Below are 22,864 nucleotides of genomic sequence, written 5' to 3'. Positions count from 1 at the left end.
GCAGTGCAACCACAGGTTAAAAAAAAGCAAAAAAAACAAAAAAAACTTACCACAGCACCAATGAGCTGTATGTGGAACATACGGATGTGCAGGGTCCGAAGGTGAGAGAAAATACCATTTGGTCCAGTTCACTGATGGAGATGATTGGGGGGAGGGGGAAGGGGGATGGGTAGGAATAGTTACTCTAAAAGAGTATTTGAAAATGCATTTTCTTGAACAGACAATCCATTTAAAGAGATTAAGTGGGCTCCAATGGATGAGCACCATCCAGCGCAGTACAGTAGTGTCACCAGTTTACTGGATGTCAAGCAGAAAGAGTGGTGAAACTAGTCCCTACTTATAGTAATGAAGTTTGGCACCCCTTACACCCCCTCCAAATAACGGATCCAGCGATGGTGACTGTAATACGTGCTCTAATTTCACCGTTTTAGGTCATCTTCCAGATAGAGGATATAAAATACAAATCATTGCATAATATAAAGCAACATAACACTGAATGGTCTTGAGAACATGTAAACTGCATGAAAAACATAGGACTGAGGTTAGCATTATTCTTCATCCCGCTATACACTGTAGGGCAGTGGTGTCCAAACTGCGACCCTCCTGATGTTGCAAAACTACAACTCCCAGCATGCCCGGACAGCCGTTGGCTGTCCGGGCATGCTGGGAGTTGTAGTTTTGTAACATCAGGAGGGTTACAGTTTGGACACTGCTGTAGGGGTCTAGCTGTCGGTTCCTATCCCATACATCTCAAGCTGCAGAAATTGCAGCGGATAACGTGAATTTCATATCAGAGTAGGTGATTAAGTGTTAGCACCAAAGTGAAATAGAGGGCGCTTGACATTCCTTTTTTTTAACACTGGTAAAGCGAGAAACCGCACAGAAGACAGATCTGTAGTCTTTTCCCTTTGGCCAATATCACAGGACTCGAATCATGCATTATAGTGTCTGCACTCAGAATCCCTCGGAGCGGGCATGCACGGAGCCTCCTCATCCTCTTTTGTTGGTTTGCTGCCATCTGCTGGCACAGCATGGAATAAGGTATTGTCAGTCTTTGGTAAAAACCAGCATTTAATGGCACTTGACCGCTCTCCAGGGGACATTACATCAAGCTGCTTTGCTCTCTGCTGCGGCGTTGGAAACACTGTTCCTTGAAATACTCGGAAGGCAAACCTATATAGAATATGAATGCACAGAAAAATGTAAATTGGGTTTCTATACCTAGCATTATAATAACCAAAAGATAGGGAATTAAACACAAGCATCAGAGGACAGAGATTGTAAGAGTCTGGCAGGCGGTTTAGCTCAGGATCTTCACACATTACAATAATACACACATATTATTACACATATTACACCCTGTATCTGAGTTCAGAATGATTTCTTAAAAGGAAAACTGTCAGATATTTTCTCCCACACTATCCACAGGTACTGGTGGATAGTGCGGGGGACGCTGATTAAAACGAGTCCTACCTTGCCTGGATCCGCCCGGCAGTTCGCCCGCAATTGTACTTTTATACTATGTGTATATCTTGCTGTAACTGGCATGGGTGGGGCTTCTGCAGGTTAACTGGCACTGATGTCAGCGCTGCTTTTGAATATTCATCCCCCTCCCTTCAGTTGGGAGCGGCGAAGAGAGGGAGAACTGGAGGGAGGGGGGATGAATATTCATAAAACCCGCTGCCATCAGTGCCAGTTAACCTGCAGAAGCCCCGCCCGTGCCACTTACAGCAAGATGTACACATAGAATAAAACCACAATTGTGGGCGAACGGCCGGGGGCGGATCCGGGTAAGGTAGGGCTCGTTTTAATCAGCGTCTCTCGCACTATCCATCTGTGGATAGTGAAGGAGAAAATATCTGACAGTTTTCCTTTAAGCAACAAGCTCTTGTTTTCAGTTATCTAAAACATGGCCCACAAATAGCATAAAGCTGCAGCAGTATTGTTGCAGACAAATTCTGTACGGTTTTTGAAGCATCATATGATTATGATATGTATATGAATATGTATAATATCTTTCACTTACCTTGGTAGAAGTGCAACAACAACAGACATGACACACACAAGATAAAACAAAGGGTCTGTCATGTGTGTCTGCATTACCCAGTAAGGGTTTGCAGGTGGCATACAATTCAGGCATATTGCATCCACAGCCAAGGTGAAGATGAAGAAAGACACAATGCTAAGAACCATAATGACCCAGTGTATCCACGTCTGAAACACAAAGCACATAAACCTTTTCCATTTGAAGCAAGAATAGCGGTTTTCAAAAAATGTACTCACAATAAGTTAAAAGTTGATGTTTATGCATATTACGCAAAAAAGTTAACAGTTTGAGTGAAGCTGTTTCCGCTACACCCGATGTCTCTAGGACTTAAATTTTTTTTAATTTTTTTTAAATGACAGTGACACGCAACGTCTTGGAGGGCATATTTAACATTTGGACATAGGGGGAGATTTATTAAAACCTGTGCACAGGAAGAGTGGTGCAGTTGCCCATAGCAACCAATCAGCTCGATTCTTTCATTTTTAAAGAGGCCTGTGAAAAGTGAAAGAGGCGATCTGATTGGTTGCTATGGGCAACTGGAGAACTTTTCCTCTGGACAGGTTTTGATAAATCTTCCCCATAGACTGTAATGGAAACAGCTTCACTTAAACTTAACTTTTTTGCTTAATTTGCATCAACATCAATAGGAAACATGTTTTTGTCTTCCTAATCACCTCCAGTGGCTGCAAATAGGCTGGAGGGGGTTGGGGGCCCTTGATCTTAAAGCAAAACGGTCACCAAGAAGATGCTTGTGAAGCTGTACACACCGTGCACTAGGGCTTCACAAACATACTTTTAGTGGCACATTAGTCTAGTTTATACTTACACAATCAAACTTTATAATCCCCTTGAGAGTCAGACTGACAGTCGGGGAGGAGGAGCCCGGGGACCGCTCTGCTCCGGGCCGCACCGCCTCTTTCTCTACCTACGCAGTTGATTGACAGGTAGGGTGCGCGGACAGCAGAGCTACACAGGGCCGCTGCAAGCAGACAAGCCCTGTCTGTCAATCAACTGTGGGACGTAGGCTAAAAGAAAAAGGGAGAGAAGGAGCGCTCCATGTGATATCGGCAGTAATGCCAAACGCCAAAAGTAAAGAAGCGCTTACCATATAGTGTTGTGCTACAGCCAGCACAACACGGAGAAGGGTATATATCAATCGCCCACTGCTGACATTCCACGAGTACCAGAAAAACCACAATCCACCTCCAAAAATGGAACTTAGGTGCTGAGGGACCAGATAAAAGTAAAGGCAAAGAGCTTTATTCCCAGCATGCAAAGCGTTTTGTGCATCTGCGCTTCATCATGCCTGATGAAGCGCAGATGCGCGAAACGCGTTGCATTCTGGGAATAAAGCTCTTTGCCTTTACTTTTATCTGGTACCTCAGCGCCTAAGTTCCATTTTTGGAGGTGGACTGTGGTTTTTCTGGTAGGCTAAAAGAGGCGGTGAGGCCCGAAACAGAGCGGACCCTGGACTCCGTCTCCCGGACTGTCAGTCTGACTACCGAGGGGATTATAGAGCTTGATTGTGCAAGTATAAACTAGCTTAAGGGGCCACTAAAGGTATGCCTAGAATATGCTTGTGAAGCTCTAGTGCACGGAGTGTACAGCTTCACATGCATATTCTTGGTGACAGTTTTGCTTTAAGATAGGTGCTAGGTCCAGAGGACGCTGGACCCCCTTCCATAAGACAACTATATTTGATCTATGCACTGGCAAGGCTCCAAACCAGTTCACAGGGCCCGATTAGCCCAATGTTTGCCAAAATAGTACCGGAGGGGGGCGGGGGTGGAAGATATGCATTAACATTGTCTTGTGATGCGAGAATGTGGCAGGTAGGACAGCACAGAACCAAGAACCTCCCATTTGAAGAATAGCAAACATGGTAATGCAATTCAAAATTATTTAATATTGGATGTTCAGAATGAAATGATAAATATTCTAATTCTGTTCCAAGAACGACTTCTTACGATCAGAGTTCAACTTACTCAATTTCAATTCTTTTGGTAAAAACACATGATAAACATGAGATAAAGGATGCCCAACCATTCCAGTACAGGACAAGTGCCGCTACCATTTATTAGCATTGTGGTGGAGCTCCTGACAAAGTGACTTACCATGCTCTTACTTTCAATCAGGAGATGTAGTAAAACCACAAACAATGTAGCCGTTATTATAAAGTTTCCAAAAGAATAGATGTCCATGTCGGAGCCAAAGTAAGTCTACAGAGAAAGAGAATATAAAAAGAAACTATTTCAAGCCCTATTCTTATATTGCATGCCTATAGGCAGGATAAAACAGTTTTACTCCTACGCCCCATGTACACAGCCATATTACTGAGATATCCCCACAGACATATTATCGATGTTTTTCATAGCAACGCCAACAACATGATTGAAAGTCACCATGAATGCACAATTTGACCCCATGACCGATTTCAACAATGTATATAATTTTAAGTAAAGCATCCAGTGTTGCAAAATAGGCTATACCAGTGGTCTCCAACCTGCGGACCTCCAGATGTTGCAAAACTACAACTCCCAGCATGCCCGGACAGCCGTTGGCTGTCCGGGCATGCTGGGAGTTGTAGTTTTGCAACATCTGGAGGTCCGCAGGTTGGAGACCACTGGTCTATACTATAATTTCTCAGCTAGGTATTAGTAACTAAGGGCCAATAGGTTTGTAGCATGCCTTTTTCTACAAAGTAGTTCATGCTAGTTTTTGGAAAACACATGTTAAAAAAAATGTAAAATGATTTTGCACAAAAAAAAAAAAGGGCACAAACAAATTGTGACTTTTTAATTACATCCCAAATATGAAAAGTAACAAAAAAGTTGATTTGGCTTTCAAAGAACATTGTCTAAGTATAAAAAGCAGGTAGACTGAGTCTAAAAAAGTAAATTTGATTTTCTGTCAGTCAGTTTATTAAGCAGCAGGCACCTTTTCATAGATTTAATGCCAATCACGTCAGCTAACTCCTTTATTTAGACCAGTGTGAGATGAGGCAGTCTTATTATTTGGACTATAGACACAGACCACCATTTATCTCTATTGGGCTGTGAGACGCAAAACACTGGGTCAGAAAAAGGCATTATTCATTTATTTCATTATTGAAGATTTTAAGGAGAAAAAGAAGGCATATAAACAAGAAAAACATCATGAGAAGCATTCACCTGGGTGGAAAACTAAAATGCCCTGGCTAAAAATATAAATACATGTAAAGAAAAATAAAAAATGTATATATATTAGAGATGAGCGAACTTACAGTAAATTCGATTCGTCACGAACTTCTCGGCTCGGCAGTTGATGACTTTTCCTGCATAAATTAGTTCAGCTTTCAGGCGCTCCCGTGGGCTGGAAAAGGTGGATACAGTCCTAGGAGACTCTTTCCTAGGACTGTATCCACCTTTTCCAGCCCACCGGAGCACCTGAAGGCTGAACTAATTTATGCAGGAAAAGTCATTAACTGCCGAGCTGAGAAGTTTGAGACCAATCGAATTTACTGCAAGTTCGCTCATTTCTAATATATATATTATATATATATATATATATATATATATATATATATATATATATATATACACACACACACACATATATATATATATATATATATATACAAATATACACACACACAATTTGCACAAAACAAAATAAAATCCACATATCAATCACTATGCTACTTACAAAATAAGGGATGAAGAAGCATGCCAGACTTTGATAGAAAGCATCCAGTATGGTGATCCAAAATGTTGACTTTTTGTGAGCCTAGAAAATAGAAGACAGAACAACATTGATATGCCCTGTATATACAAAATATCAATCATTTATCAATACTAGAAGCCTGTTTGGGCCAATGGCTGAAATTATTTGCTTCTTAAATTTTTTGCACAGCAAAGACGAGATTTTTTGGTGCTTATTTAGCCTAAAGTTGCATGATTCCACTGACATTGGCTGTATAGGGGCCTCCTGACTCTAACTCCACACAATGGATCCACTATGATGAACTTCAACTGCCTGACCCTTTTGTTTTCAGATATCTAAGTAACCGACAGAGGTGTCTGGCAGCAGCTTACCCTTCTTTCCTCCACTGAAAACCGATAAATGGTAGGCCAAGCCAAAGGTTCATGTGTATGGAGGGATCAGGAGCGACAGCCGTTTGACAGCTATTGAATGTCATTTTTAGATTAGGACTGGGTACTCCAGGGAAAGTATAAAAAAAAAAAAAAAAATAATAATTAGAAACCTCCTCTCTTTGCTCCAGCACCGCTGTTGGAATCACAGAACTCTGGTTTCTCCCGGTGTCCAGTGTTTCCAGGTTTGGTGACTTCACACTGGTGCTCATCCAAGCAGTGGCTGCAGGGCAACTGGATGAGCGGATGTGTGACATCATTATCACCAAACCAGAAGAGAGTGTTTTTCTATTAATTTTTTAACGTAACCCACCCCGAGTGGATATTATATAAAATATGATCACCGGAGTACCCCTTTAAAAGATCACAGGAGCAGCTTTCATTAGTGCAGTATTGTTATGCTTGGCAATGCACCAATATAAGTCCGAGCCATGATCAAGCAAGGACTCTTGCTCAGAGTAAACATTTTTTTTTAGAGAAAGCCATTCATTTGAACGGCCAAACTTAACACTTGATTTCTGCTATATGTTGTTGTTACTTTCTATAGACCTTAAGGGGGAGATTTATCAAAAGAGTGGTGCCCATAGCAACCATTCAGCTCGCTTCTTTCATTTTTAAAGAGGCCTGTGAAAAATTAAAGAAGCGATCTGATTGGTTGCTCTTCCTCTACACAGATTTTGATGAATCTCCCTCTAAGTGTTAAAAAGAAAGAGGATACTTCCATCAAAATAACATCACACTAAAAACTGACCCTTACTTAGGGCTTTATTCCGAGCATGTGTTAACCTTAATACAAGCATTTATCTGTTTTCTTACCTCTGAGGTTTGCCCAGATTTATAGAGCTCCGGCAATGATAGGAGGGTGTCTGCAGACACATCTTTATCAAGAACACCATAGATTATTGGAGGCACAGATGTAAAAATTAAATTAAAGAGGATTAACATCCAAACATCCACCATTGACGTTCCGGAGAAACCACAGAAGAATTGGTACCAGAACAAAAGGTTCACAAACATCTGGAGGAAGAGAACATTGCTTTTATTACTTAACCTCTTCAGAATTTCTAAAAGAGCGACAACAGAGGATTTCCACCCAAAACGTAAAGACGGACAATAGTTTCAAATAGTGGCCAAAGCAGAAAGGACAGCAGGAAGTGCAGCCATATTGGTTGTCACCCATAAATTAGCTTCTTAGAAACAGATGGTAAAAAGTGATCCTTTAACCATCTGCTGTATAGGAGATAAGTCAAGGGTGACTACCAATAGATCTGTCCTTCCTGTTGTCACTTTAGCAAAAATGGGTAAAAAAATAAATAAAAAATTTACCAAACTTGTATATATGTTTTTCATTTGTTTTTCAGGTGTAAATCCTCTTTAATGAATATCATTATCGTTCTAATAATCTGGTTAGTAAATATGGAAAGAAAGGGTGAGGGGCAATGACTGGAATCTGGTGTTCATCTGCTACCTGCCCCTGCAGCCAAGAGGCAAGGTAAAAAAATGTAATACCTGTTAAACTTGTACTGATACATTCCATGAACCCAATAATTATAAATCCTATTAGACCTGGTATGACACACCCTGCTGTGTGTAAAGGAATGAGAAAACATCAGCCAGCCTAATGAATTAAAAATGCATATAAAAGAATTCATAGCTTTCTCTTCTCCTGTCCTATGCCAGCTAAAAAAATAAAAAAATAAAAGTAGTTTTATGGTACTAGATAATTTTAAAGGTCTCAGAACAAAAAAAAAGAAAAAAAGAGAGATACTCAATTACCAGATTCCTCCCCACACTGATCAGTGCTACCCATTATTTGTCTCAATATACAGGAAATGCCCACATAGCCAGTCACTGACCGCAGTGGCAACCATGGACATCTGCAGAAATTGGTTGTGGTTGCATTATTTTAAAACTTATCCCCTACTAGCTGAGTACCCGGCGTTGCCCGGTTTTTCCTTCCTAATCCTTGTTGGGGAGGAAAATAAACAAAGGAGGAAGCTTTTGACTTCATATCCCGACTTCCTATCCCGACCTCCTATCTCGACCTCCTTTCCCGTCTTCCTATCTTGACCTCCTTTCCTGTCCTCCTTTCCCGTCCTCCTTTCCCGTCCTCCCATCCACGTCCTCCCATCCACGTCCTCCCATCCACGTCCTCCCATCCACGTCCTCCCATCCACGTCCTCCCATCCACGTCCTCCCATCCACGTCCTCCCATCCACGTCCTCCCATCCACGTCCTCCCATCCACGTCCTCCCATCCACGTCCTCCCATCCACGTCCTCCTCTCCCGACCCGTAATATGTGTACCAGGTATTGAAATATCTCCAGAAGCGGCATTCAAAGTTGATCGCTGCGTCTAATGTGAAACTTAACTACCCCCGGCTAGCTCAGGGAGCTGTTCGGGACCGAAGCTGTGAAATCGTGGCGTCCCGAACAGCTGTAGCACACGAGGAGGGTCCCCTTACCTGCCTCCTGGTGTTCGATCGCCGAATCCTGAAATCCAGGCATGAGCAGTCAAGCGGCAGAATCATCGATCAATGGTTTCCTATGAGAAACCATTGATCAATGTAAAAGATCAGTGTGTGATCAGGGCTATAACATAAAAAAATAAAAAAAAAATAAAAAGGGGAAATAAGATTTAACCCCTTCCCTAATAAAAGTTTGAATCACCTTTTCCCATAAAAAAAAAAAAAAGTGTAAATAAAAATAAACATGTGGTATCACCGCGTGCAGAAATTTCCAAATTATAGAAATATATCATTACTAAACCCCTTAACGACAATGGACGTAAATGTACGTCATGGTGACGTTGTACTTAGCGCACCATGACGTACATTTACGCGCCGACATGATCGCGAGCACCGGAGCGTTGCTCGCGTCATGCCCGGCAGGTCCCGGCTGATATCAGCAGCCAGGGACCCGCCGGTAATGGCGGACATCCGCGATTGCGTGGATGTCCGCCATTAACCCCTCCGATGCCGTGATCAATACAGATCACGGCATCTGCGGCAGTTTGAATGGATCATCGGATCGCCCGCGGCGCTGCCGCAGGGATCCGATCATAAAGCATGGCGGCCGGAGGGCCCCTCACCTTGCTCCGGCCGTCTCCCGGGGTCTTCTGCTCTGGTCTGAGATCGAGCAGAATAGAGCAGAAGATCATCGATAATACTGAGCAGTGCTGTGTCCTATGCATAGCACTGCACAGTATTAGCAATCAACTGATTGCAATGAATACTCCCCTATGGGGACATAAAAAGTGTAAAAAAAAAAAGTAAAACATTTTTAAAGAAAAATAAATGAAAAATCCCCTCCCCCAATAAAAAGTTAAACTTCAGTTTTTCCCCATTTTACCCCCCAAAAAAGCGTAAAAAAATAATTAATACACATATTTGGTATCGCCACGTGCGTAAAAGTATGAATTATTAAAATATATTGTTAATTATCCCGTTCGGTGAACGACGTAAACATAAAAAAATAAAGGTCCAAAATTGCTGCTTTTTGTCACACTTTATTCCAAATTTTTTTTTATAAAAAATGAATAAAAAGTAAAACCTAAGCAAAAGTGGTACTGATAAAAACTACAGATCATGGCGCAAAAAATATCGCCCCATATACGGAAAAATTTGAAAGTTATAGGTGGTCAAAATAGGGCAATTTCAAACATACTAATTTTGTTAAAATGGTTTGAGATTTTTTTTAAGCGGTACAATTATAGAAAAGCATATAACATGGGTATCATTTTAATTGTATGGACCCACAGATTAAAGAAAACATGTCATTTTTACCGGAAAGTTTACACCATGAAAACAAAACCTTCCAAAATTTGCTAAATTGCGGTTTTCTTTTCAATTTTTCCACATAAATAATATTTGTTCGGTTGTGTCGTACATTTTATGGTAAAATAAGTGATGTCACTACAAAGTACAATTGGTGACGCAAAAAACAGGCACTCATATGGGTCTGTGGATGGAAATATAAGAGAGTTATGATTTTTAAAACGCAAGGAGGAAAAAACGAAAATGAAAAAATAAAATTGGTCTGGTCCTTAAGGCCAAAATGGGCTTGGTCCTTAAGAGGTTAAACCGCACAATCAATGGGGTACACGCAAAAAAACTCCAAAGTCCAAAATAGCGTATTTTTGGTCACTTTATATATCATGAAAAAATGTATAAAAAGCGAACAAAAAGTCTGATCAATAAAAAAATGGTACCAATAAAAACTTCAGATCACGGCGCAAAAAAATGAGCCCTCATACCGGTCTGTATGCCGGAAAAAAAAAATTATAGGGGTCAGAAAATGACAATTTTAAACGTATAAATTTTCCTGCATGTGGTTATGATTTTTTTCATAAGTACGACAAAATCAAACCTATATAAGTAGGGTATCATTTTAACCGTATGGACTTACAGAATAATAAGGTGTCATTTTTACTGAAATATGCACTGCCTAGAAACAGAAGCCCCCAAAAGTTACAAAATTGTGTTTTTTCTTCAATTTTGTCGTACAATGATTTTTTTTCTGTTTTGTTGTAGATTTTTGGGTAAAATGACTCATGTCATTACAAAGTAGAATTGGTGGCGCAAAAAATAAGCCATCATATAGATTTTTAGGTGCAAAATTGAAAGTGTTATGATTTTTTAAAGGTAAGGAGGAAAAAATGGAAGTGCAAAAACGGAAACCCCCCTGGTCCTTAAGGGGTTAAGGGTATGTTTACACGGGGGGAATGTCTGCATGGAAAAATCTTTGTGGGGACAATCCCCTGACAGCAGAGGACCGACATAACATCTATGAGCCAGCAATGTTTTTCTGTGCAAAGTCTGCAGAAAGAATAGGCATGTCTATATTTTCTGTGGACACCAGAATTTGAATTTCCGCATTAGATGTTTACGATGTGGAACATCTCCTATGTGCACAGTGCAGCAGAATACCACTGAAATCAATGGGACTCTGCTGCACCACTCAGCACCACTATCCATATCGTGGCAGGACACTGTGAGTACATATGCAGCTATATACAACTCCTCCTGTCCCGATATTGAACCGGTAAACAGGGCTTCAAAGAAGGCAGAGCATAAATCACAAAGTACAGGAGATAGTAAAGAACAGAGCAATAACCGGTAATTCTTGAAGCAGGGACACCTTTTTCTAAACACTGGTACATCGTGAGCAGGGAAGAGGACTAGCAGGAGGGACTTGGGGCAACAGACCTTATCACGCTACTGCACTTCCTCAGGTCCTTTATTATAACACCACCGCCTTATTTTTTCAACAACTTGTGCCATGACTTAATATGATCCATAATAAGTAAAGTAGGAAGTGTAACATTATCTGAGCACTTTACTTACCACATTTTTGTAGAAAAAGTAAAGAATCATATTGGCCAGTCGAGTGTAACACCAGTGACCATGGACCAGCAGCAGCTTCCTTAGATGTTTGAAGTGCGAGACTGCAAAATCACTTGACATCACAGCCTGAAAGTCAGACAAAAGGAGAAAAAACATCAGTACTTTCTGGTTGGTACTGTCCAACAAGCAAACCTGACTGGTAGCGTTAAACTAGGTCCAACCTGATTATTTATTTATCCATTCTTCAGGAATACGAACATCTTGCACTAATATAATAGTGCAAAATATGCACGAATGCACACAACACAAGATGCTCAGGGAAGCCTTAAAAGATCTGTTCAGTATAGCATAATGCAGTTGGCAAACAAGACCTCTTACTATTCAGAGACAGAGTTGGGATCTCCAAAAATAAAATTCCCAAAAGTAGAACCAGGTTATTCCGCACATTCATGGGTTTCTGCAGGCACCATTCAGAACAAGACAGAAATTTTTGCAAGTCTGCCACATGGAAATACCCCTAGAACCTTACAGTTTGGCTCCACAATGACTGCTTTCACGTCTTTAGCAGACAGAAAACACAATATATTATGCTACACAAAAGCACATGTTAAAGTAAACAAAAACCCTGTAAAGTTCTTGAAAACTGATGTACAGTACAAGTAAGCTTCATAAGCGGAATGCGTAAATCCACTAATGAAAAGATTTAAACTAACAAACACTGCAAAGTTATTTTTATGGTGTTTGACCATTTACCCAATCCTGTGATATCCTATACAGTTTACTGAAAACTTCTGTGGTAAAAAAAATTTTTTTATTATTATTTAAATTAAATTCTCACATTTGAGACTTAAGTACCTGCATGCCTTCTTGTCCAGAGATGCCAATACCAACATCAGCAACTTGAATCATGCTTACATCATTTGCACCGTCACCTTGGAAAAAAAAAAAAAACATATGTAGAGTTACAGTATGACAAAGCATTGAAAGAGAATAAGTCTGCAGAGAGCACTGTGGTCAGACAGAAAGGGAATTCAAAAAGAAAAGAACTTCCTCTAGAACATACAGCAGCTGATAAGTACTAGAAGGATTAAGGTTTTCAAATAGAAGTAATTTACAAGTCTGATTTTGGCACCAGTTGATTATAACAAAATTGTTTTCCACAATGTACCCCTTGAGTACCCCTTTTAAATCTATGTGCATAGTGGAGTTTCTGATGATATGACTGTGAGAGAGGAAATAATGAAAAAAATATATCAATAAATTGCAGGTTCTTTCTGTGATGCAAGGTTATGAAAGGGTTATCCCTCAATCAAAAGTTATTCCCTATCCAAAGAAAAAGGGAATTCTTGCTGATCAGTGGGGGTCTGACCATTAGAACCTCACCTTATACAAGAAGAGATGAAATGTGCCCTGGAATGAAAGGATGAGGGGATATGGATAGGTGATAACTTTTCATTGTGAGATGACCCCTTTAAGACACCTCTTTCCATGTCAGGAACTGTCCAGAGTACAAGCAAATACCTATAGCAAACCTATCCTGCTCTGGACAGTTCCTGACATGGACAGAGGTGTCAGCAGAGAGCACTGTGGTCCGACAGAAAAGAAATTCAAAAAGAAAAGAACTTCCTCTGGAGCATACAACAGTTGATAAATACTGGATGGATTAAGATTTCTAAATAGAAGTAATTTACAAATCTGTAACTTTTTGGCACCAGTTGACTTAAAAAATAAATAAATAAATAAAAAAATGTAATAAAACTGTGGTGTGCAGATAACGCTATAAGTCTACACCCCTCAGCGCTTCTATATACATTTCCGGCGCAGCGCTATGAATGAAAGGTATATTAAAATTAGCAGCACATAGTGCCGGCACTATGTGCTGCTAATAGAAATACCTTTCATTTATAGCGCAGCGCCGGCAAATACATATAGAAGCGCCGGGGGGTGCAGACATATAGCGTTATCTGCACCCCACAGTGCTTCTATATACATATGCCGGCGCTGTGCTATGAATGAAAAGTATTTCTATCAGCAGCATTGGGCCGGCCGATGCTGCTGCTAGAATGATTTTCATTCATAGCACAGCGCCGGCATATGTATATAGATGGCAGCCTGCGACAGTGCATTATACATGCGCTACGGGGGGTTACTTGCGCCGGTGGGGGGTATACATTTACTAATGCGCAGTCGAAGGGGACATATATTTATTAATGCGCCAGCGGGGGATATTTATTTATTAATGCGCCGGCGGGGGATATATATTTATTATATTTATAAAAGGGCTGGCAGAGGTCATATTATAAATGCGCTGGGGGGCTAGATATAGTCGCAGGGTTGCGGAGCTTGCCGCCCGCTCCCCTGCTTAATAACTTCTGATCGCATCGTGTCTCAGAAGTGAAACCCAGTGTGATCAATCCCTCAGCCCCTGTACTACAACCCCCATCATGGAACAGACTCTGTTTCATGATGGTGGTAGTAGTAGTACAAACACTAATGTAGCGTCCCCAGCTGTCTGCAGACTCCTGCAGCCAGGGAATTACTACTCCCATCATGGAATCAAGTCTGTTCGATGATGGTAGTAGTAGTAGTCCCTCAGCACTGCAGGAGTCTGCTGATGTCATCTCTTCTGAGCATGCTCAGACGTAATAACAGATATTATAAACCAGGTGTAAACGGATGACATAAAGGCTCATCCCAATGCCATAGACTTCAAAGTTAAAAATAACGGCTGATAATTCACCCGTTTCTTATGACGGAAGAAAAATTAGTGCATGTGCCGTTTTTTCTTCCGTCACAAATAACGTCCATAATTCATGACGGGCTATAATGGGTCATAACGGATAATCAAAAAATCCCATAGACTTGAATGGGATTTTGTAACGGACATTTAACATAGGTTATTAAGGCTTTTCTAACGGATGTTTTAACGGATGAATTTTATAGTGTGAAAGGGGCCTTAGTGAATGAGGGCTACTGTTTTAAGCAGAATTCTCCCAAGTCATTTAGTTGCAGTTTTCTATGGTGATATCTACATATAAACTGTACAACTGAGTTCAATGAGGAACATACACTGTAAATCATGTTAAAATGCATTTTAAAAGAACATTAAGCTGAATGACAGGAATAAATAAGTAGGAATTCTTTAATTCCTGAAAAGGAGGATCAATGTAATAAAACAACTAGAAGGGGTGATCTAGAGATGTAATGTTGTCTAGCCACAAGATAGGGGAAAACTAGCTGATTGTTTGCTGCCCCCCCCCCCCCCCCCCCCCTACTAGTAAATGGAGGAAAATCCCAGTGCCAGCACACAGGCATGACCATCACTTCATTTATTCTTTATGAAGCTTTTGAACACTGCAGAGCTCAATGTTCAGCAATGCTTGGAATCCCCATAGAGAATGAATTAAGCACTGACTATGCACCGTGCCATTTTCTCAAGGAATACTTGTCTTCCATTCGGGGGATCAGAGGGAGTGCCAACAGTCAATACCACATAACTTTTGTATGTTGGAATAGCCCCTTTTTGTGAGTTAGTTTCTTTTAGTGTTCTATTAAATTGGAATTCCGTAATAAATCTGGCTTTAAAAAATAAATAAATAAATAAATAAATAAACACGCACAACAGTACCAGTCATATGTTAAATTCCCTATCAGCACTGACAAATTGCTACTAACCAATGGCAAGAGTCATCACTTTCAGGCTGTTTCGAACAAGCTTAACCACTTGGCTCTTCTGCAGAGGAGTTGCTCTACAGCATATGACAGCTCTGCAATGCTGGGTGAGGTAGAGAAACTTCTTCTCCAGGGTTTCATGCAGTGCAAACTCCAGGCTCTTCCCATCGATTATCAAGGCAAAGTCAACATGTGACTTCTCTTCACTTGTTAAAAGATTATCTGACAAGTGGTGTCTCTTAATTTCATCAACAATGTGGTCTATCAAAACCTCACATGTCGCCTATAAAGAAAGTACATACAAAGATTTACAATAAAATATTTTAAATGAAAGTTAAAGCAAATAATACAAATAAAAGCAAAAGCACCTTAATCCAGTAAGCCTGGGGGGAGAGTTATGAAAACGTCTAATAAAGAAAATCTATAGAAGTTCTCCAGTGAAATAAGGTTTAAAGGAAATCTGTCATCAGTGTCACCTGCACTAACCTGTCGGAACTGACAAGTAGTGCAGGTGACACTGATGACAACAGTACTTACCTGGTCCTGTTCCGTGCTGTCTGTCTCCAGCAATCCTCAGCAGCGGGACTAGCAGAAAACAGCAGCGATGACTAAGCTCCATCCATGCTTCCAGTCGGGCATGGAGCTGAAGCGACAGCACGGAACGGGACAAGGCAAGTACCGTTGTCATTAGTGTCACCTGAACTACCTGTGTTTCCTTAAAGGAAATCTATCATCAGTGTCACCTGCACTAACCTGTCGGTACAAAGTCCTGTCCGGACTGAATCAGCATTTCCTTGTGTTGAGATAAATACATCAGTAGAAACTCTCACACCAAACAGCAGAAGCGGGAGGATTGCGTCTTTTTTACATTTAACCCAGATTATTTAACCCAGTCTGCACCCCCCCCTTTATTCTTTTTTCCCCCTTTTTATCCTACCAGATAAGCCTTTCACTTTTCAGTTGGTGATCAAACCCTAAAATCAAAAGAGTGTAGAAGCATTTTTTTTTGCCAATTATACCTGAAAACATACTCACCTTTTCTTGCCTGGTCATAGTGAAGATTTTATAACCATCTTCTAGGAGTTGGCAAGAATAAGCAATGTTGACTGCAGTCTCTTCCTTGTCTCCGGTAAGCATCCAAATTTTGATTCCAGCTTTTCTTAGAGACTCTATGGTCTCTGGGACTCCTTCCTGAAGACGATCTTCTATTCCAGTAGCCCCTGAAATAAATGGTCAGTCAATCAAATGCTACTGAGAGAGATGGATGGTGGATATTGCAAAATCTCAGGCTTCCCCATAACTCTGCTTCTTTCTACATTAGCCTGGAAATAATCACAGAAATAAGAAGACATAACATTTACACAAGTAAACATCTCAAGATGATAATGAAAGATTTTCAAATGGCGACAACATTTTTCAGTCTTGTTATTTTCAGCTAACCCTGTTGCACCATAACCTTTACCGATATGGGCAGCAGGTACCCCACTGTGGAACACAATGCAGTCATTGGGAGCACAGCAGCCATGTGAGTTCTGTGAAGAACTACCATTAGGAAGAGTAAGCTGGACCTCTAGCAGATACAGCTAGAGTGTAGCGGTAGAAAATTTTAAACACCCTGTGGATAGGGGATAAGTTAAAAAAAAAAAAAACTGGATAACCCCTTTACCAGCCAAAGCTTCAAGGAAGTGTTTTTAATCTGGAGCACTGAAGTATATCCAAAAGAAAACTGGGGAGCATAAAGCATTTAAAAGATGGCTGTAGGCCTGCTCCTTACATGTTACAAAAACAAGACAGCACTGGTGGAAAATAAACCTACCAAGAAGCAATAAATTGGTTTCCAGTTTGAGCGCAGACTCGTATAGGAGCTCTTCCCTGTTATCAATACTGGTTTCTGCTAAACTGTGGCCGTGTAGCCATGCTGAATATTCCACGTCACTCATAACCTACAGGATAAAGCACACAATGAAATATTCTACACAATATATCAACAAAAGCTGTATTTAGTATTAAAGCCCCCAACACTTTGTTTGGTATGTGTACAGAGCTTTTAAGCATCTTTCCCTGATCTATTGTTTTGTGTCTTAGCCCCTAAAGTCAAGTGGTTTGTTACATTGATTTATGCTAAACACAACAGCAGAATTTTGACAATGACTTGTACGTGTGGGTTTTGGCAGAAAATTGCCGCAAATTTTGAAGCAATCACTTATTTTCTCTCTCACTAGTCTTTTGGTGAAAGCATCAATAAATACCCCCACAACCTTTTATCAGTGTGACCTATACTAGTCACCCTGTACACTATGAACAGAGACCACTACTTTGTATTAGTGTTACTGTGGTATTAGCAGGAGAGACTGGCCTGTATGTGAGAGTAAATGCAATAGACACTTTAAAGGTTGGATAGGGGAAAAGATGTCTAAGCACCGGAGAACCCCTTTAACACAAGTAATTCCTACAGTAGAGCACATTTTACCTTCTTAGCGATACATAAAGTGCGGAGTCCTCCTTTTGCATATTTATCTAAATGTTTCTGCGTTAATGTTCGGATCTCCATTTGAAGGAATTCTGTTTTGTTATCTGAAAATGCAACATCATGACAGATTATGCTGTATTAGAAAATTGTAAAAACCTCTAAAGAGACATATTAACTGTTCTAGTGGTTACCTTGAAGGTTACCTAGTCACATTGGAAATATAGTCCAAACTGCAGGCATCAGGTTATAGAGCAGGAGGAGCAGAAAAGACACATAGTTTTGTGGGAAACGTACCAGGATAACTTGTCATTTATTTATGTAAATCTCTGCTCATCCTGGGCTTTGTAGTCATGTGGTGTGTCCTACTCAGTGACTGACTGCTGTGTGTATGTGTGCATATATGGGAAGATTTATCAAAACCTGTGTAAAGGAAGAGTGGTGCAGTTGCCCACAGCAACCAATCAGATTGCTTCTTTCATTTTTGACAGGGCTCTTTAAAAATGAAAGAAGCAATCTGATTGGTTGCTATGGGCAACAGCACCACTCTTCCTTTACACAGGTTTTGATAAATCTCCCCTATAGAGAGCAGTCAGTCACTGAGTGGGACCACCCACATCACTACTTCGCAGATACTTACAGAAATAAATGAACTTTTCCCACAAAACTATATTATCAATCTGCTCAGATCTTGCTGCTTTATAATATGAAGCAAATAGATAAGACAGCATTTTCATAGTGAAAAATCTCCTATAAAATAAAAATTAAGTTCCCATAAGAAACATCTGAATCACTACCTTAGCTATGCCATATCCGTATCTACGTGTTTAAGAAGGTATAATGCTTTTCCCCCCAATTTTAACAGATAATCTGTTACTTGTTTCCAGCACAAAACTGCAGAGTAATGTAGAATTTCACACTTAGAAGGGGAAACCAATGAAGACATTACAACGCTTGGTTTGGGTATAATAACTAACGTTTTTCTCCCCTTAACAAAGGACTTAGGACTATTCCGGGTGAGTTTGTGAGACCATGAATAAATAAATAAAGCGGGGACATGAATGCGGTTTTGTTTTGACAGGAGATTTGGGTAAATATTCTCAAAATGACAGGGGTTCCAACAGTCAGACCCCTGATCACACAGTTCTCCCCTATGCTGAAGATTAGGGATAAATACCTTCTAATTGTGAGATAACTCTTTTTAAGTACTTTTATTTAATTTTTTTTATGATGACTGAATATCTGCCAATTCTGCAACTCAGGTGCCACCGACAATATTAGAAAGACTGCTATAAACATTGCATTTGAAAGAGAAGCACAAAACTTACCATCAGAAGTAGAGGCTAGGAGATCCATTATTACAGAGTCGGCACCTTTTGTATACACCACTACCTCATTGGACATAGGATGTCGAACCACAACAGACATTCTTTTCCTCACTGAATCAAATGGCAAAATGTGCAGCAGCTGAAATGCTAAAGGTCCAAGAAAGCCAAGCTCCACAGTGACTTGGTCAGGTGTCCGAGACTGGAGAGTACATTTATAGGCTCTAGCAGCATGAACCAATGCAGCTTCATCTGGGGACTCCGCTTCATAGTAAATCTCACACGTGGTAGGTTTATCGGTGGCATCACTGGGGCTTGCAAGGTCTGATTTCTCCATGCCCTCTGGGTGCATTTCACTGGTAGAATTTAGGCCAACATCCAAAGTATGGTTACCCTCGGCAGGAGAAGCCAGCTTCATTCTGCTAAACAGGGGCACTTTGTTCATAAAATTATTGGTTGTTTCTGAAGAGGAGTCTTTTCCACCTGAGAGTGAGGTGGCGCTCAGTTTGCGAACGGAGAACCTCTGAAACATCTGCTTGATTTCTTCCAGAGATTTCATTGGAGATTTAATTAAGGAAGGCATTCTTACCTGTCAATATAGAATAAAGAACAAGCATTCTAAGGCTGGCTTCTGACATTTCTTTTGCTCACTACTTTTAGTCAAAATGAGAAGTGGAACAGGGACAGAGTAAGACTTAGTTGGAAAGATTTGCAGCTTTCTCTGTGATTTAGACTAATTCCTGGATTAAGCTAAAAATACTGACCAAAAACAATGACAATGGCTATGTCTAGCCTGAAAGCCTCTGTTTAACTTGGACAAAATCCAATACTTTCAGATTATTGCAACACTACCTTCTGTACTTTCCCACTTAAAAAAAAAAAACTTTGTATCTGCTACAAAAACTAGGAAAGCAAACATTAATGTTGTATAGGAAAAGGCATTTCTGAAAAGGTGTCGTTTTGCTTTTTTTGTGAAAATAATAATTATTACTATATTATTATTCCTTACGCCTCCATTTAGAATTTCTAATTAGTGCCTGCACACCTGAGGAAAAGCAGCTCAGTAGCAAGCCATGCCATTTACCATCTCATCATGTGCTATTCTTTGGCTAGAAAAAAAAAACACATCCTCTCAAAGAACCAACTCAAAGCAGAGCTGTATAGGTTCTTCGGTAATCCCAGGACCTCTAGGAAAAAGCTACAGATATGGAAAGACCTACTGAAAATATGATCAATTAGTCCAATTAATAAAATTGTTTTCATTGTATAACATGTATCACTTTGGTGGAAATAACAAAAATTTTAATCACAGTGACAGGTTACACATATACATACCTGTATCTATCAAAACTTTTTGTGATTGTAAATATAAACAATGTTTAAAGTTTTGCTAGGTTAACCACTTAAGGACACAGGCCTTTTTTGCAAATCAAAGTGACCACTGTCACTTTATATATTAACCTCTTAAGGACGCAGGGTTTTTCAGTTTTTGCATTTTCATTCTTTCCTCATCACCTTCTAAAAATCATAACGCTTTCAATTTTGACCCTAAAATTCCATATTATGGCTTATTTTTTGCACCACCAATTCTACTTTACAGTGACCATCATTTTACCAAAAAATCCACAGCAAAACGGAAAAAAAAATTCATTGTGCGACAAAATTGAAGAAAAAAATGCCATTTTGTAAATTTTGTGGGCTTCTGTTTCTACGCAGTGCATTCTTCGGTAAAAATTACACCTTATCTTTATTCTGTAGGTTCATATGGTTAAAACGATACCCTACTTATATAGGATTTTGTTGTACTTCTGGAAAAAAATCATAACTACATGCAGGAAAATTTATACGTTTAAAATTGTAATTTTCTGACCCCCTATAAACTTTTTTTTATTTTTCCACGTACGGGCCGGTATGAAGGCTCATTTTTTGCGCCGTCATCTGAAGTTTTTTATCAGTACCATTTTTGTATTGATTGGACTTTGTGATCGCTTTTTATTCATTTTTTCAGGATATAAAAAGTGACCAAAAACACGCTATTTTGGATTTTGGAATTTTTTTGCGCGTACACCATTGACCGTGTGTTTTAATTAACGATATATTTCATTTTTATAGTTCGAACATTTCCACATGCAACGATACCACATGTTTATTTTTACAAATTTTTTTTTTTTTTTTTTTTTCGGGAAAAGGGGGGCAATTCTTACTTTTAATAGGGAAGGGGTTAAATGATCTTTATTAACTTTTTTTTCACACTTTTTGTGGCTCTATCTGGCTATAGCACTGCACATACTGATCTTATACACAGATCATCACTGATCGGACATGACTGAGGCAGGTAAAGAACCCTTCACTCGCATTCAAGCTGATCGTGACATCACGATTTCACTGCGATGGTCCCGATCAGCCCGTCTGAGCTGCCGGGAAGCTTTCACTTTCATTTTAGACGTGGCGATCAACTTTGAACACCACGTCTAAAGGGTTAATAGCGCATGGCACAACGATCGGTGCCGCAACCTACGAGCCCAGGGTCCCGGCTTTCATTAGCCACCGGGACCGACCCACTATTATATCCCGGGACCGGGTTCAGGTACGCCCTACGTCCTTAAGAGTTTAATAACTCTGGGATGCTTTTACCGTTCAATAGAGTTTTTTCGTGACATATTCTACATTATCATAGTGGTACATTTTTGTTGTTACTTGCATACTTTCTTGGTGAAAAATCCCCAAATGTCATGAAAATTTTGCAAGTTTAGCATTTTTCGAACTTTGAAACTCTTATTTGGAATATCCATTTTTCTTACAAGCAATTCTATATTGATTCACAAAAACAATATGTCTACTTAAAGTTGGAATCATGAATTTGACATGTTTTTACTTTTTGAAGACATTAGAGGTCTTCAAAAGTATAGCAGCAATTTTCTGAATTATCACGAAAATTTCTAAATCTTAATTTTTCAGGGAACAGTTTAGTTAAAAGTGGAATTGATGGGGCCTTTCTGTGAGAAATACCTGAAAAATGACCCCATTATAGAAACTACACCCCTCAAAGTATTCAAAATGACATTCAGAAAGTTTGATAACCCTTTAGGTGTTTCACAAGAATAGCAGCTAAGTGGAGGAGAAAAATCAAAATCTGCATTTTTTACACTAACATGTTCTTGTAGCCCCATTTTCTTCAAGAAAAAAAAGCCCCCCCAAATTAGCCCAAAAATGTAGCCCAATTTCTCTAGAATATGGAAATACCTCAAGAGGGAAAGAGCAACTGTGGGATTTTTTTTAAACAAATTTTGCTGTCATGGTTTTTGGGGGCCATGTTGCATTTAGGAAGCCCCCATGGTGCCAGAACAGCAAAAAAAAGAAAACGAACACATGGTGTACTATTATTACACCCCTCAAGGAACATAACAAGAGGCATAGAGAGCCTTAACACCTCACAGGTGTTTGACAACTTTGCGCTGAAGTTAGACGTGAAAATGGAAAATTTGATTTTTAACACTAAAATTATGGTGTTACCCCAATTTTTTTTTTCACAAGAGGTAATAGGAGAAAATGCCCCCCAAAATTTTAAACCCCATTTCTTTGGAGTATGGAAATACTCCATATGTGGAAGTTAAGTGCTCTGCTGGTACACTACAATGCTCAGAAGAGAAGGAGATAAATTTGGCTTTTTGAAAGAGTTTTGCTGAAATTGTTTTTGGGGGCATGTTGCATTTAGCAAGTCCCCAGGGTGCCAGAACAGAAAAAATTCCCCCCAGGAATTAAGAAAACTCCCCATATGTGTCCGTTCAGTGCTCTGCTGGCGCATTACAGGTCTCAGAGCAGAAGGAGCGCCACTGGACTTTTGGAGAGAGAATTTAGCTGGATTTGAAGTCGGGCCAT

The 22,864-nt window shown here is 39.9% G+C and overlaps 1 protein-coding gene across 5 annotated transcripts in view; it reads right to left on the bottom strand.

The window, feature by feature from the left end:
- Window positions 1–695: 695 nt before the first annotated feature.
- Window positions 696–22,864, bottom strand: part of ATP10D (ATPase phospholipid transporting 10D (putative)) — a 90,550-nt gene continuing 68,381 nt past the window's right edge. For all 5 annotated transcript variants that reach the window (XM_056557439.1, XM_056557431.1, XM_056557449.1 and 2 more), the window contains 12 exons: window positions 18,989–19,574; window positions 17,664–17,767; window positions 17,010–17,136; window positions 16,229–16,413; window positions 15,197–15,476; window positions 12,377–12,453; window positions 11,522–11,647; window positions 6,994–7,194; window positions 5,732–5,812; window positions 4,162–4,266; window positions 2,027–2,214; window positions 696–1,173 (listed from right to left, as the gene is read on the bottom strand). In XM_056557439.1, the coding sequence (XP_056413414.1) occupies window positions 933–1,173; window positions 2,027–2,214; window positions 4,162–4,266; window positions 5,732–5,812; window positions 6,994–7,194; window positions 11,522–11,647; window positions 12,377–12,453; window positions 15,197–15,476; window positions 16,229–16,413; window positions 17,010–17,136; window positions 17,664–17,767; window positions 18,989–19,574 (2,301 nt within the window). In that variant the 3' untranslated portion in view covers window positions 696–932. The remainder of the gene's footprint in view (window positions 1,174–2,026; window positions 2,215–4,161; window positions 4,267–5,731; window positions 5,813–6,993; window positions 7,195–11,521; window positions 11,648–12,376; window positions 12,454–15,196; window positions 15,477–16,228; window positions 16,414–17,009; window positions 17,137–17,663; window positions 17,768–18,988; window positions 19,575–22,864) is intronic.

The sequence above is a fragment of the Hyla sarda genome, chromosome 1 (assembly GCF_029499605.1).
Source record: "Hyla sarda isolate aHylSar1 chromosome 1, aHylSar1.hap1, whole genome shotgun sequence".
NCBI classification, from domain to species: domain Eukaryota; kingdom Metazoa; phylum Chordata; class Amphibia; order Anura; family Hylidae; genus Hyla; species Hyla sarda.
The sequence above is the reverse complement of the archived record's forward strand: the minus strand, read 5'-3'. Positions and strand labels throughout refer to the sequence as shown.